This window comes from Gavia stellata, chromosome 13, assembly GCF_030936135.1.
Source record: "Gavia stellata isolate bGavSte3 chromosome 13, bGavSte3.hap2, whole genome shotgun sequence".
Classification (NCBI taxonomy): domain Eukaryota; kingdom Metazoa; phylum Chordata; class Aves; order Gaviiformes; family Gaviidae; genus Gavia; species Gavia stellata.
Window position 1 is genome coordinate 8,401,432 of NC_082606.1, and position 15,017 is coordinate 8,416,448.

At 39.4% G+C, this 15,017-nt stretch overlaps 1 protein-coding gene across 1 annotated transcript in view; it reads right to left on the bottom strand.

The window, feature by feature from the left end:
- The window catches only part of CHRFAM7A (CHRNA7 (exons 5-10) and FAM7A (exons A-E) fusion), a 41,691-nt gene that overhangs the window by 14,400 nt on the left and 12,274 nt on the right, over window positions 1–15,017 (bottom strand). The window contains exon 3 of the mRNA XM_059824031.1: window positions 4,104–4,148. Coding sequence (XP_059680014.1) covers window positions 4,104–4,148 — 45 coding nt within the window. The remainder of the gene's footprint in view (window positions 1–4,103; window positions 4,149–15,017) is intronic.

The following is a 15,017-nucleotide window of genomic DNA, read 5'->3' on the forward strand; positions in this document are numbered from 1 at the left end:
TAAACTTTGAAATGGGTGAGTAAATGTGCAGTACTTACCCCTTCAACAATCTAGTGGCCCTTGTCAAAATCTTTGACAGACAATAAGGTCAGAAAAAATTTCTAGTGGGTGTGTGGAGGGAATGTTATTGATCATTCACATGGGGTATTCACATGAAATTGTTCTATATAATTCCTTGCATTACTGTCACAGGCAAGTTTCAGTTTGATACACCAATCAAGTCCCCAGTTAATCTCATGCTGCGGGTATTCAAATTCATTCTTGTACCCCTAGAACAGTGTTTGTAAGTGAGCGTTTTGCTGCATGCAACACATCTAATAGCATTCATCACACATCTTTTGTAAAGCTTTTACTATACAATTTCTTAGCCTGGGCTTCCATGTTTATCTCATTCATTTTTTACTATGAATTTGCAGTGCCTTGTCACCTGGACAAATGATCGGAGTTGTGCATTGCTTTTTCCTTCTGCTTTACAGATAATAGTTTTTTACAGAAATCTTAAATCAGAATATCTGATCAGCTCTGTTGATAGTTTTTCTTTTCCATTGCCTGCTCCATTCACGGTTCTCTAATTAAACTATATGTATTGCTCACCCTCATCTATACACAGCTTCTATAAGCTGATCAACTGCTTCTTATCTTTTTTTTTTTTGGAAATTTTAGATCCATTTTTACAGTAAATTGTTTTACATGAACTTCCCAATAGACAAATGTCACTGTATTTTTTACCATTTCATCTTTTTGGAATGTAGAAATACCTCATGATACCTCCTTTACAAAGTCCAGCAATGCAAACCAATCCGACATGTGGGTTTGAGGGATTTAAACCCGTGGGCTCTTGTTGGCTTTAGGCGACTCATGTTCAGGAGCTGACAGAACACTTTCTGAGTAGCAGTTGCAGGGCTGGGGCTGGTGGACTGTGGGCAGCTGCTGCAAAGCTGGCTGCCCACCGGCTTGGTTGTGTGCAGCAGGCTCTCCTGTTCATTCCCATCTGATTTGCATGACAATAGTTTACATCAATATACCAAATAATTTCTTATTCTAACTTCTTTTAGGAGTTATCGTGGCCGATGTGATGTAGCATAGGATTACACTGAATGATGTAAAGACAGTCAAAGGGTGATAGAAAACTTAATATTAAAGTCTGTATTAGAGATAATGTTAAGCAGATTGTACGGTTGCTCTGTTTAGCCATGTGTACAATGTGCTTACCCATCTGGCTAGACACAAGCTGCCTCATTTTGTTTTAACTTTAGAGCTGCAATCTCCACTGTAGCTGAAGTACATTTGATATGGATTAAAATAGCAAACAGCTCAGGGTGCTTGGGTTAGCATTAATTTGTGTGACTAGGCAAGGCTCCTGCTGTAACTTAGATCAAGTTAAGATTTTGATACTGAACAATATTGCCATGGAGATAGTGATCAGGGTCAAAGAGTCTGCATGTATAAATACTAGATTTATATTCCCCTTTCTCGCAGGTTGGTTTTTGTATTTAAGTATTTCAGTGATGATTAGATAAAATACATTTAAGATACATCTCTGATTATACACACATATATATCAAGAAGGGCAGTGGAGAGGGAAATTCAGGGAAAAACTTACTTCAGACTATTTAGCATATTAAAATGACATATGTTTGCCTTAAGCATACTTTGAATCAGTCTAGTAGACCATTAATAGACAGTTAATACGCAAACACTTTTTTTTTTAATGTGTACACAGGCCATGAAGAGCGCCTACATTTTTTGTAGTAATCAAGTGATCTGCTCATTGCAGTCTTAACATGCTCCACATACAGTATGTGCTAAGGTGAATAAATCAAAAGAAATACAGAATATCTAAACAAATCAGGAATTTCTTTAGGGGAAAAAAACCAAAATAATCTCGAAAAGGATAAGGATGCTGTGGGATAAAAGAGAAGGAAAATAAGTGATAGCTTCTTGAGTATGAATTGTCATCTGTTTTCCTGGTAAGAAATCATAGCATAGTTGTGATTGTAGCTCAAAGCCAAAAACATATTATATTTGACAGTTTTAATCTTACTGTACTACAAGGCTGTAAAATAACATGAGCTGAATGCTTCTTCCATGTCAACTTTTCTTTGTGAATAAATGGAATAGCCATGCTATCCTTTGTAGGGGATCAGAATAGTCTTTAATTTGTTTCCTAAGGCCTACCACAGTGCAAGAGAGGTGCTCTATAAAAAATGTTACAAGAAAAGAAAAAAGAATACATTTAAACTGAATGAGCTGGTTAAAGAAACTGAAAGGTGTGAAGTTTCTGTGGAAGCAGCATGCTTATCTTGAATAATAAAACTCTTCTGTAAACATTTACTTAACTCAAACAGTTCAGTTTCTGTAATACAGATGGGAATTAAACTACTGGCAAATTTTCATCCTAGCTGCTGTAGTATGGAGAAAGCTTCCCATATCACCCTGTCTTTGTAAAGCACAAACTTATGGTAGAAATGTTTTGTGGAAGCATTAGGAAGCATTAGTAGTCAGCATGGTAAGAAGCATCTTGTTAATTCTAAATCTTAGCATTAAACTAATGCAAAAAAAAATAACCAATCAAGTCAGAATAAATGTGGGTAGGCTGCTTTGCTCAGGAGCAGCTCTCTCGCTAGTTAACCTTACAGAGAAAAGAAATTCAAAATACTCTCACAAAGTTCTTGAATATTCTATTATCTGATCCATTTATTAAAAAGTGAGTGAAACTTACTCGTTGCTCAGCGATGCCTGCCATGAGTTAATGGGGGCAAAGTTCTCTGCTGTGGTATGTAGTGGTGGCAGTAGTTACGGATAAGTAATAAGAGAGGATGTGAAATTCTGTGACAACTATAGCAGCTAAACATTGCAACAGAAGGTAAAATAAAGCTACTGTTTGAAAAATGAACACCTTATGTGGGCAAAACAAACTGGAAAACCAGGAAAAAGTATATTGTTCCCAGCTGAACATTAGGAAACTGAACTGATGTTCCAATACCCATTTTAGTCATGTAAACTGGGGTTGTTCAGCCTGGAGGAGAGGAGGCTGAAGGGAGACCTTATCACTCTCTACAGTTACCTGAAAGGGGGTTGCAGAGAGGTGGGTGTTGGTCTCTTCTCCCAGCTGACTAGTGATAGGACAAGAGGAAATGGCCTCAAGTTGCACCAGGGGAGGTTTAGGCTGGATATTAGGAAAAATTTCTTTACTGAGAGAGTGGTGAAGCACTGGAACAGGCTGCCCAGGGAGGTGGTGGAGTCACCCTCACTGGAGGTGTTCAAGGAATGTGTGGACATAGCATTGTGGGACATGGTTTAGTGGGCATGGTGGTGTTGGGTTGGTGGTTGGACTTGATGATCTTACAGGTCTTTTACAACCTTAGTGATTCTGTGATTCTGTGACTGAGATAAGAATTTGGAGAAGTAATGTAAATAACCTCTCATGTTCACAGTTAACTTCTGATGATGACCTATGTTTAAACAACATTTTGAACAGCATGGGAACAGCATGGCCATTTTAATTAAAATCCTTTTGCGGTTTCTTAAGAAGATAGACAGAAAAGCAGGTAGGATGGCAGAGACATTCAGTTAGGAGGACAGTGGCAGCAGCTCTCAGGAGAAAATGAACCTCTTTGGATCAATTTTTCCCCTCTATCAGAACCATCTGGCGATTTTCAGAGTGCTGATCAGAACAGCTATTACAGATGAAATGCATTTCTTGCATGTATAGTTCTCTTTCACAATCAAATGATTTACCACAATGTAATGGATTTGTTGAAATGGGTGATAAGGCACTTGCACCTACAGTTACTCTACCTGGAACTCTTAGGACACCGGTGTCTTATGACGATCAAGAGTTTAGCGTGACTAAATCAACTACAATGAGTTAGTAACTTACTTAAATGCAGTGACTCAAATTCTTAAAACTTTTCAGAAATACCTGAAGCAACATCAAGACCTAAATCTCAGCCTTACAGTTTTCCATTTAGCTTAGCTTTGTCCGTTATGTAGCAAGAAACATAACAAAAGCTTGAAAGGTTCCTAAAATTCAACCTCCTCACCAGATTAAACTCAAAGACCAAAGGGGAGAAAACCCCACACTTTGTTTCAAAACTCACCATTTGTAGCCAGATGTTTGTTGTTAATACTTGATTCTTTTCATCCTGAGAGGAAGGAGAAGGAGAGGAAGAAGAAAAAACCAAACCACAGCTTAGTACCATACAGTTAAAACAACACTGGTAAATATATTTGACTATTATGAAATAGCCAGTTGTGCTAAGATACCTTTTAAAGCAAAGGGCATCATTGCCTTGAACTTACTGCAACAGAAGTTTTCACAGGTACTTTTTAATGTATTTCGTATTACCACAGTCAATCAAACTGTTTCCTGAGGGTATCCTTCTGTCAGACTCTTCCCTGGGGCTCCATCTTTAATAAAGAATCTCAAAAGGCAAAGCACATTACAGTAGGGGTTGCCTGTTTCACCTTTGTTAGGAGCAGCCCTCTCACTAATTAATCTTACATACCAGACATACACAGGTAATAGAAAAAATACTGAACAAAGGAAGTGTGACTAAGCTCAGATGATGTGTGTTGAGGCCATATTGAGTAGCTTCTTAACAGGCAAGTAGCACCACTGATATTAGTGGAATGATACAAAAAGTGGTGTATCAGTTTTACCAGAAAACTGTTGTCAGGGCAGAACATTATTATTCTGCCTGGAACAGTTCCAGTTTGAAGGTCTTCCCCCTTGCCTTCTGTGACTATTTGATGTAAGTTCATGTGACACAATAGGCATCTTAATGCTGCAGCCAATTAAAGAGTTTAATTCTTCACTCCTCAGACACAGGAAAACACTGGTGACCTTATTTCTGTGGAGGTACTGTATCAGTATCCACCTGGGTTGTGTGAAGCTAATGGAATATACTATATATACTGTTGGTATTACACATTCTCCAAACTGAACACACAGTCCCTGTCCCAACACCAGTCAAAGCTTTGTTTCCAGTCTACGGAAGTGTCGTAGCAAGTTTCAGTCACCGGTACAGCAGCAACTATCAGAGTTGCTCATACATCTAGACCTCTGAACTTAAATCTGTCACTCTTGAACTTAAATGTTGTTCCTAAATGCCCAAATGTGGCCCAAAAAAAAAGGTTTAATCACATTTCACACAACAAAAAGCTTTCTTTTTTTTTATAACTCTTTACTAGAGGTCAATACTCTTTACTCTTTTGCTGTTGTTTGTTGGACTTCTAACTGAACAAAAGTCCTGACAGACCTATAATTGAAACCATTCTAGAGCAGCACAATAGTAAAAAGTTACACAGCATGTAAAATCAAATACAGTGCAAGGGACAATGGCATTCTTAAAGCAAGTGAAGCCTTTTGAGGAGCTGCATCAGTAAATGTATGCCAGTGTTACTAGGTCATGTATAATCACAACTAAATGTACAACATACAGACAAATAAAAAGATTTTAGGTAAAGATCGCTACTGTGCATGAATAAAGTCTGCCCTCAAATGCACATTCCTACATTCCTTTAAAATGAAAAGTAAAAAAAATATAAAGCAGCACAGACCACAGCTAGTGATTCAACACTTTTCCTCTCTATTTTCTGCTTCATCACCTCCATGAACCTTAGTTTTTCAAAAGTATCTCAAGTGAACAACTCATTTAAATGGCAACCTGGGGAAACTGATCTCTTTAACCCTTTGGTTTCAGGAATAGTTTATTAAGCTGCATTGAATTAGCATACCAAAGTCATTGCTGAAGATGTCAGCCAGGCAAAGCAGTAATTAATTTGCAATAGTAGCTGTTATTCTCTAGCCATACAAACATTAATTTGGTGCCTCTCTCAACAACCTGCTTATGGTGTTAGAGCACAACAAAACTAGTTTGCATGGGATCTTTAATTCATGAATGAAGAAACAATCCTTAAGAGGTCATTCATATCGTCATGAACTAAAGAATACAGACAAGTGTTGCAAATTAAGGACCTGTAAAACCTATATATGTTTCTATTAATCATAGCCATTTTTAGGTTAGATGTAAATACCACCAATGATAACTTGTCATTAAAAGTTCGATAGCATTTTCTCAGAGCTCTGTGTGCTGTCCCAGATGAACATGACAGGTTCCTATAACACAATGTCCCATTTATTGTACCTGAACAAAGCCGAGAGCACCACAGCTGTGTGGTTTCTCTGCAGGACAGACAGTAGTTGTGTTGCTTTGCACAGGCGTAACTGGCTACTCAAAGGTGCAGAGCAATTCAGAATCCATTATGTTGTGGGAAGCTTGTTTCAGGACTGTTAGCTGAATGGCATGTACTCCTGCATGGTTAAATTCAGAGTTAAACTCACATTTTATTCCCAGTGTGATCTCTTTCTACACATGAATGGCCCCAGCCTTAGATTAGTGATGTTTCAAAAATTCCCTTTTCAGTAGCAGGAAAAGATTGTACTAAAGCTGGAGTGCTGCTGATGCTTAAGCTAATGATATACCGTGGGGATTTATTCCGAAGCCCTGAGCCCACAGTATAGTCAGATGAACTATTTTAGGAGTACAAGAAAGGAGCTCTACTATCAACCAGCACACATCACCGAACCAGGCTAGAGAGCCATCACTGAGCAGTCAGACTAGCAGAGCTGAGGGGGACAGTGGACTTTTATCCAGCTGTGCTGCTGGCGGAATGATTCAGCTGCCTGCCACACTGCCAGGCATCCGGGCACATGGCAGAGCCGTCTCAGGTTTGCCTGCAGGAGACTCTGCAGACATATTCTGAAAGCCAAGAGTTATTCCCAAGTGTGATCTTTCACTCCAGCCTAGCTCCAAGAGGGTATCCTGAGAGTGTTAACTCAAAAGTAACTGGTACAGTGAAGACAAGCCCTAAATGAAGATGCCTTATGCTGTTCTTCTGGTGTTTCTTTCTGATATTTTAAGCATTTAGAGCCTGAAAGAGTATACTTCAACAAAATAACTCCCACTTAGATCACTATATTTAAGGTTCCATCAGTGTTTGAATCATAAATCCTATTATTGCTCCTCAGCTATAAAAACTTTGGTGCATGCTGAGACTTGGTTTAGAGTGGGGTTTTTTAATAGTATTCGTTGGAGCAAATGGCTTCCAACATTTCAGTCATTACTGGATTGACTCACCCATCACTAAAGGAAAGATTCTGATTTTAGAGGGTTTGTCCCTCTCTATTGTCCCAAGTGAAGCTGGTGAAAGGTGGGACAGGAGATGCCCTGCAGGGTTTCTCCCGGCTAGGAGAGGTTTTTTGACACTTTTTTAAAAGCTTTACAGCAAACTGCTTTAATGCTGTTTTTCATCAGAGTTCTGTAGTACTTCCCCATAAAATGATGAGTGGGCTTGAAATGCTTCATGGAACTTCACCAGTTTTTGTCACTTTGCAATATTTTGTAAACACTTACTTACAGAAAAAGTGTTGAACACAAAAATAAGGCAGCTCCTATTACAAACCCCTTCTACTATAAAGGAGCAAAGAAAAAGAACTTCACAATATATTCTGAGATGCTGGGAAAATTGTCAGAGAATGAGATCAGAAACTGTATCATATTGTTTGGATTGGTGTGGTTTTTTCCCGTACCAGCTACTTTTGGTTACTTGCTGTTCAGACAGTACTGGCCAAGTAGCGCAGCTAATGAAGAGCTACGTTTCGTTCGCGCAGTGGGAGGTGGATGGGAGGTTACTCTCGTCTACTTGATTCGTAACTGTAGTCAGGATCTGTGAGGGCAGATGGCAAATTGGTACTGAACTGCTTATCACATTATTTTATGGCAGTGTAGCTAATAAAGGGAAAGTAGCTGACATCAGGAAGACTTGAATGGTCCTTCATTCATTTTTGAAGGTAGAGGTTAACACTTTCTGGAAGTTTTTGAAGGGAATTGCACTGTCTCCGTTCTTCCAGTTCCCATCTCTGGTTTTGTCTGTCTTTTCAATTTAAACCATCTATCAGACTGATCACCTTTGGAAACACACTATCAGATTCTCACATTATCCTTCCCTTACCCTGTGTTCAACAGAATAGATAAAAGAAGAGATGGAAATTTGACAATGCTTTGTGAAGGGCATTAACCTGGATATCACAAGCTTTGTAAGGAACATTATCTGCTGACTTTCAAAGGGATGTCAGCACACCTAGTATCCACACTAGAAGAGCTGTACAGCAAAAAGCAAGGGGAAAAGAAGTAAAATAAGCCTGCATGCCTATAGACTGGCATGTAGACAGTGACATGCAGCACCTAGCAAGAAACACATACTTCCCAGAAGACTTGCATAAAGTGATATCCTGACTAAAATCTATTAGCTGTAACTCTTGCACTTCACATCCAGATTCTTCATTTTTACATGATTGAATCTCACCTAAATTACAGAAAAAGTAATACCTCTTTGAACTGGGCTTCAATTACTATGAACCTTACTAAAAGAGTTTGTAGAAACATTTTAAGACATCCCTTGTTACAGCAATAATGCTGGGTTTCTGACTGGTACCCTGAAGCAAGACTGAAGTTAATAATTGTAGTCTGAAGTTAAAAATTGTAGTCTGAAGTTAAAAATGGGCTGGCAGCCACTGGCACTCCCTATTCAGATTTTCACTTGTTTGCTTGAATGTCATCCTACTGAAACCAGCAGGTTAATCAGTTCATTAGCTCTTATCTCATTGTCTCAGCACTTGCTCATTAAACATTCTCAATATCTTCTGATCCACAATGTCAAATTACTAGCACCTAATGATGGTTTTTTCCCCACATCATTTAAAACCCTGTTATGTTTAATTTTTACTTCACACAGCTTGGGGTTTTCTTTCTCTTCCTTTCTAGGATGCACTGAGATCACTAAACTGTATAAAGTGAAAAAGCCTGAATTCTTGTAGGATTAGTACTGAGAGAATGGGCTGGAGGGTGAGTTAAGCATTCATAAAATGGCCAGTTGACAGAAGATTGATGCCATGGCCATGCTTTAGGCAGCCACAGTGACAAGTATGAATCTGAGCTCCTCAAAACTTATGGAGAGTAGTGAAGGGGCTGGACTTCTCTGTTCCTGCCCATCGTGCTGGTGCGCACCAGCACCCTGTGTGGCCACCCTCCAGCAGAGGCCAGAGCAGCATGTGGTCTGGCTTCACCCAGCTGGAGCCCACCTGAAAACACCCTAGTGACCTCGCATTCTTTATAACACTAGGTCAACGTGGGGGACTATTGCAATTATCCTCTCCTCATGTGCCAAGGTTAATGCTAAACTTCTGTATTAAAGGTGGCTCAAGGATTCTTAGTGGTGCAGGCAGAATTGAATTTTGCTATCTCAGGGGTGAGGATAAAAATCAGTTACTTAAAAAAGCCAGCCTGATGCTTCTGCAAGGACACGGAAATGAAAACTGCAGCTGCTTGCCAAGGACTACCTCTAGTCATCCATAGGTGGGGGATGTAGCTGCAGCAAGTCTTGCTATTGAAGAATGTAGTACAGGGTCAGGCTGCCCCGTAATGGGTACACATTCATTACCCCTGAAGCATAAGGCATTGCCAACATTGCATCTGCCAAAAGGCAAGATTAATTAAAATGCAAATTTGGATGGAATTAAGGAATGCTTGGGTTTTTTTCATGGGAATAAAAAGCTACACGGAGAGTTGGCAATGTGAAACAGGTTTTTTAGGCAACATAAAGGTGAAGAAAAAGGCAGTGTACAGGATTTGTGAGATGAAAGAGATATGAAGTCCTGATGCCTCTTCCCCACCTGACTTCCCTTTCACCACAAAACGAATAGGTTAGTGCAATTACCTTTCACTTCTCCAGTAGCCAGCAATATGCCTTTTTATAATAGTAATTTTTTTTTTACTCAGCTTACAGCACATATTTCTAGTTATGCAGAAAATGCTGTATAAACAGGCATTACCAATGCATAATAATATTAATAATATTCCATGATCCAGATGTGAGGCCCAACACCAGGAACAGGCCACAGAATGTTTCTGATTTCTTGAAAATAGATGCAAAAAGTGCAAAATGATTCAATAAAAAGTCAGAAGTGGAAAATACAAATCTTCACTGTTTCACTGCTTTTTTCTCGAGACCACTTCAAATTTAAACACACATTTATATTTGGTGTTCTGACTTTTGCCATATCAGTGAGATTTTTATATAAAAACAGCTCTGACATCTATGACTTAATCTTGTTGCTAGGAAGCAACACTCCTGCAAAATTACAGCAACTGTTGCAAAGAGTTTGAACAGAGTTTAAGATGATGTGTTTTACTACACAGCCCAGTCAGCATGGTGCGCCAGTTCTGCATGACTTGGCCTTGGGCTTGTGCTTGCGTTAGGCCAGCTCCCTTTACATCAGCTGCTAATTTGCTCTGATTCTGTTGGTTCTAAAAACCTCTTCATTATTTTATACTCAGCCACTCCGCGCTGCTAGTGACCTTAGTGAAAGTTGAAGGCATTTAGGACATCACCCTTTCTTCTCTTCCACATTCCACTTCAAAGCCAAATTCAGCCCTGAGGCACGTGCACTGCTAGGATGATATGTGACTCCGCGACTTTCTCACCTTCCAACTCAGACTCTCTCTGGCTCTTTCAGACCTTTAGGGATAAGGTATTGCAGCTATGCTCGGTATTTAGCTAAATATCTCCTGTAGCATTAAGGTGAGTTTTGCAGTGAAACCTCTGAAATCCAGCCTGAAAATGTCTTCCTTACTTAGTGTGCTTCTTTATCTTTGATTTAATTTCTTCTAGCTTTTTTTTAATCAAAAAATTAAAATCTTAAGGCAAACCAAAATGTGAGTAGTTAATGAAAGTGAAATTTGAAAAGAAAACTTTTCTGTTGAGCTCTTAGGATATTAGATTTGTGATGGATGGCATATGAATTGCTCTTCATACTCTCTACATGCTGAAGGTCTTTGTGAAATAGAGAACTGCTCTGTAGAATTGCTCCTGACGGGGAAGGCAGAGTTTTGTTGCTGGAGATGACACAGACTGGCACAGATTGCTGCCACTATCCGTTTTTATTTTTTACTAAGGCTGACTTTGGACTGTAAATTCAAAGAGGAGCAAGGCAATAAATGGCTATTCTGGGACTAACTGAAACACATCGAGTTATATGGGAAAGAGACAGAGTTTCCCTGTAGGGGAAAGAGATCCCCTCCTTGCTCCCCTCCCAGTCCCTGCTTTCATTTGTGATACAGTGAGTGAAGTTTATTGAAGTCCCCTAAATCTCTAGCCAGGAACAATGCAGGGCAAATCTTTGGCATATTCCCAACACAACCTGCTGTCCTAAGCACTTTCCATGATCTTGAAGGACAGAATGGCAGTACCAGGCCCAGATACAGTGACAAATCCTCTGTTTCCTATTTGAATTAAAAAAACAGCCTCTTTGCATCATGTGAATGGTGCAGCAGAGCTGAACAAGAACCTATGCTAGAATGTACAGCTGAAAGAGAATGCAGCTGAAGAGTATTTGTGAAAGAGTTGAATCATCCATGCAAAGTGTTTGGGCTAATGGCTGTTGTATATATTGGCTCAATTTTATAAACAAATTTATAAATACTCGTAGGAGAGGGCCACTGTTAATCTAGTGAAGTTTCCTGCATGAGACAGGTGGGATTAAGGTCTGACTCTGCACTCTCGTTCTATTTATTTATTGTTCTTGTTTTGTTTTAGAACCATGACCTACTACATTCAATGATTCCTCTGTCTGGCCATATTTAGTAGAACTATTTCTTGTACAAATTAAAGAGTGGGCCACACTTGCTAGAAATAATGCTGGATAAACAAAACATTCCAGCTCAAGCTACCTCTCTTTAGCAGATAGTGCTCTGTGAGAGCCAAGACCTCATCTTGCTATTACTTCAATTCTGTGCAGCTTCTCACCTTCAAAATACGACCTATCTTCATAAATGTTTACTTAATCAGATGGTAATGTTTAAAGTTCAAGATACAGAAGATTTATTTCAAAGCAATATCTACTTATGTCATCTTCCTTTGAAATGCACACATCCAGGCTGGCCTACGTATATATGTGTAATGCCATTTTCTTTATTACCTGGGCTGTGGCGTAAAACAGTGCCATCAGAACTTAAAGCTAGCCAACTATGCTGTATTGGGTCCAGCTTTTGGGTATTACTCTTACGGCATATGATACTTAGTATCTGTAGAGCATTTTCCAGCGTTGACAGTTTGTAAGCGTGTCCCTTCCATCAGGAACATGTGTTCAGAATTTTTGGGGTTTTTTTTATTGAATTATTATAAATGTGATTAAATGACTAGAAAATCAACAAATGCTTTTTAAAAAATGACTGTAAATATTCCTTCTAATCTACACGCACATTATTTTCAGCAAATTAAACACAAGGAAAATGGTGCCTAGCTACAAATAACAATGCAACAGTGCCAAATGAATACTTTACAGTACTGTTACAAAACTATTACATAGCATTACAGATTTCAGCACTGCTATAAATATCCTTAGCAGTCTTTGCACACAGTTACACAGCTCAACGTGTAGCAGCGTAGACTGCCACATCTGCTGATATTAATTCCAGATGTTTGCATGTAGTAACAAGGACAAGCAGAAGAGACAGGCTGAGGAACAGAGCAGAAATAATGCAGAGTGTTACCACAAATGGAAACAAGCATCTGCTGTTGGGTGCAGAGGGGTCCTGGGATAGGGTATGCAGAGGCGCAAGCTTTAGCCATGCTGAAGCCTATGATGGTGAGCTCCTGGTTTCATGTAGTGGAAACTGCAGTAGGATGGTCTGCAAGTCCCTGAGCAACACTGGTGAGAAGCGTCATCCAGCAGCTGGGAGGAAGGGAATGAGAGAGGAAGAAAGGAAATCTCCTGGTGTGAATAGTGGAAAGATGCCCTGAGCACTAGACTAGCTACGGGTCTGATCTGTGTTTAATGCTTGAGCCAGCACGTATTTAATACAAGGTTTGCTGTGAGCTTACCCTCAGTTACAATTCAGACTTGGTGACTATAGAGCTTGACTTATGTGTAAGTCTGAAAAAAATGGGGATTGAAAATGTGTTCTGCATGGGTATTGAAGCCTGGAATTCACCTGTCCCATGCACTGTTCAGGTGCACAAGGAGAGAAACAAGAAAGCGAGGAAGTAGATAGACCTGAATACAACAAACAAGTATGCTTCTGCATCTAGCTAAAGCTCTGTGAAAGTTTTAAAGGTTTCTGGAGTTAAAATGCTAAAATGTTACTAAAGTATTCTGTACTGCTGGGATAGGAGTAGGTGTTCATTTTTGGCCATTTGAATGTCTCAATTTTTTATTTAAAATAAAAACTAGAAAAATGACATTTGAATTTTACCTGGGTTAAGGTTGAGTTTGGAGTGTGAGATGAGGTGTCTGATTGCTTTGCTTAACTTAATTCAGGTGAAATTCTGAGGGGGGTTGTTTGTTTTTGTTGTTTTTTTTAAATTGTGCCGTGTGTGCTCTATTTTTCAAGTCTGAAAAACTGCAGTGGTTTCTCCACACCAACTAATCTTATGTGCTTTTGCAAGAAGCATTTGCTCCCTCCCCAACTACTTTATCTGGCTTTAAAAGAACAGCAGAGTTTGCTCAAAACGTACACAGGTCTTCCCAGATGGATGCAAATCTTACACAGCAGAAAAGCTGCTGGAGAAAGAGCGTAGAAGAGCCATCTTAATTCTGGGCAGAGCATCTGTGCAAGGAGCCTCCTTAAAATGTGGGAATGTGTTTCTGTTCCGTATATACTCTGACGAGGTCTGACAGTTGTATTTACTATTGCCTGTAATAGGGCTTTGTCCTGGCAGTGGGCTTGAGATGTATTTTTGCTGAGTTTCACAGAAAAGAAGCGGAGATTATAAATATGTGTAAGAGCCTCATGATGCACCCTGTCTGTTACCATGGGGACATAATTGTAATAGCAGTCTTTTTTCTTCTTTTTTCAGTACGTCATTGTTAACAAGACATTGTATTCAGATTTGAACACATTCATCTTTGCAAAGACAAGCAGGGATCAGGCATATGAAATGAGCAGAGTACAGCATAGCTAATAACATACTTCAGCACATCTTGTGTGGAAAAAATATTCTTTTAAGAGCAAGAGGGGGGAGGTTGCATTTTTTCAAGTTATCTTATGAATTTATATGATTCACTGTAGGTTTCACTCAGTTCAATTATTAAATATAGTATAGAGCTTAAAGTGCAGTTACATTTATTGCAAGCATGCAAAGTAATAACTGTGTTCTGTTGCTTTATTTACAGATAATTCTTGATTCCATTGTATTCCACAGCAGACTCCCATTGAGAGGACTGAACCCTGAATTAGTGTTAAATACTGGCTCTAGGTGCTGATTATCATTGCCAGTCTGACACAGATAGGCATCCCAGCTCCGAACGCATGCTGGGATCTGGGAACTACCAACCATTCCACAGGCTAAGAGGGAATATTAGAGCCCTCATAGCCCCACTCCTTAGACAGCATTAAAACAAGAGGGAATCAAAGCTTTTGAACTTGATTTATTTGCCTAGAGGTTAGCTGCAAAACACAGAAGTTGAAAGGTCAGGTTGTTAACATCGGGATGTACCAGTAATGCCAGGACAGCATTATATCAAAGGGTTTGACTCTGGTTTTATTCTTGCTGATCTTAAAAAAGTCTTATTTGACTTTTTATTAAGCCTTTCTCCTCAAAATGTTCATAAGTCATATGGAAATGCTGTTCTAGCATGTATATTTAGCAAACTGAAGTGGAAGGGAAGTGGGTGATTTCTTCAAGGAGAGAAGAGAAAGTTATGAAAGAACAAGGAGCTGAACACAAAGCTGTCTCTTCCTCTCCCTTCATGTGATCAGAGTACACAGCTCCAGCACCAGCCTGCTGCTGGCATTCTTCTCTCCTATTTTTGTGAATAACAACAACAGAAATTTCCACACCTGACCAGAGCATGTTGTCCATGTTTTAGCATCAGTTCACATGCTGAAACTGCAGAACTTTTGAGGAACATCAGAGCCACAGAGATAGAGGCATCTGACTAGGACACAACC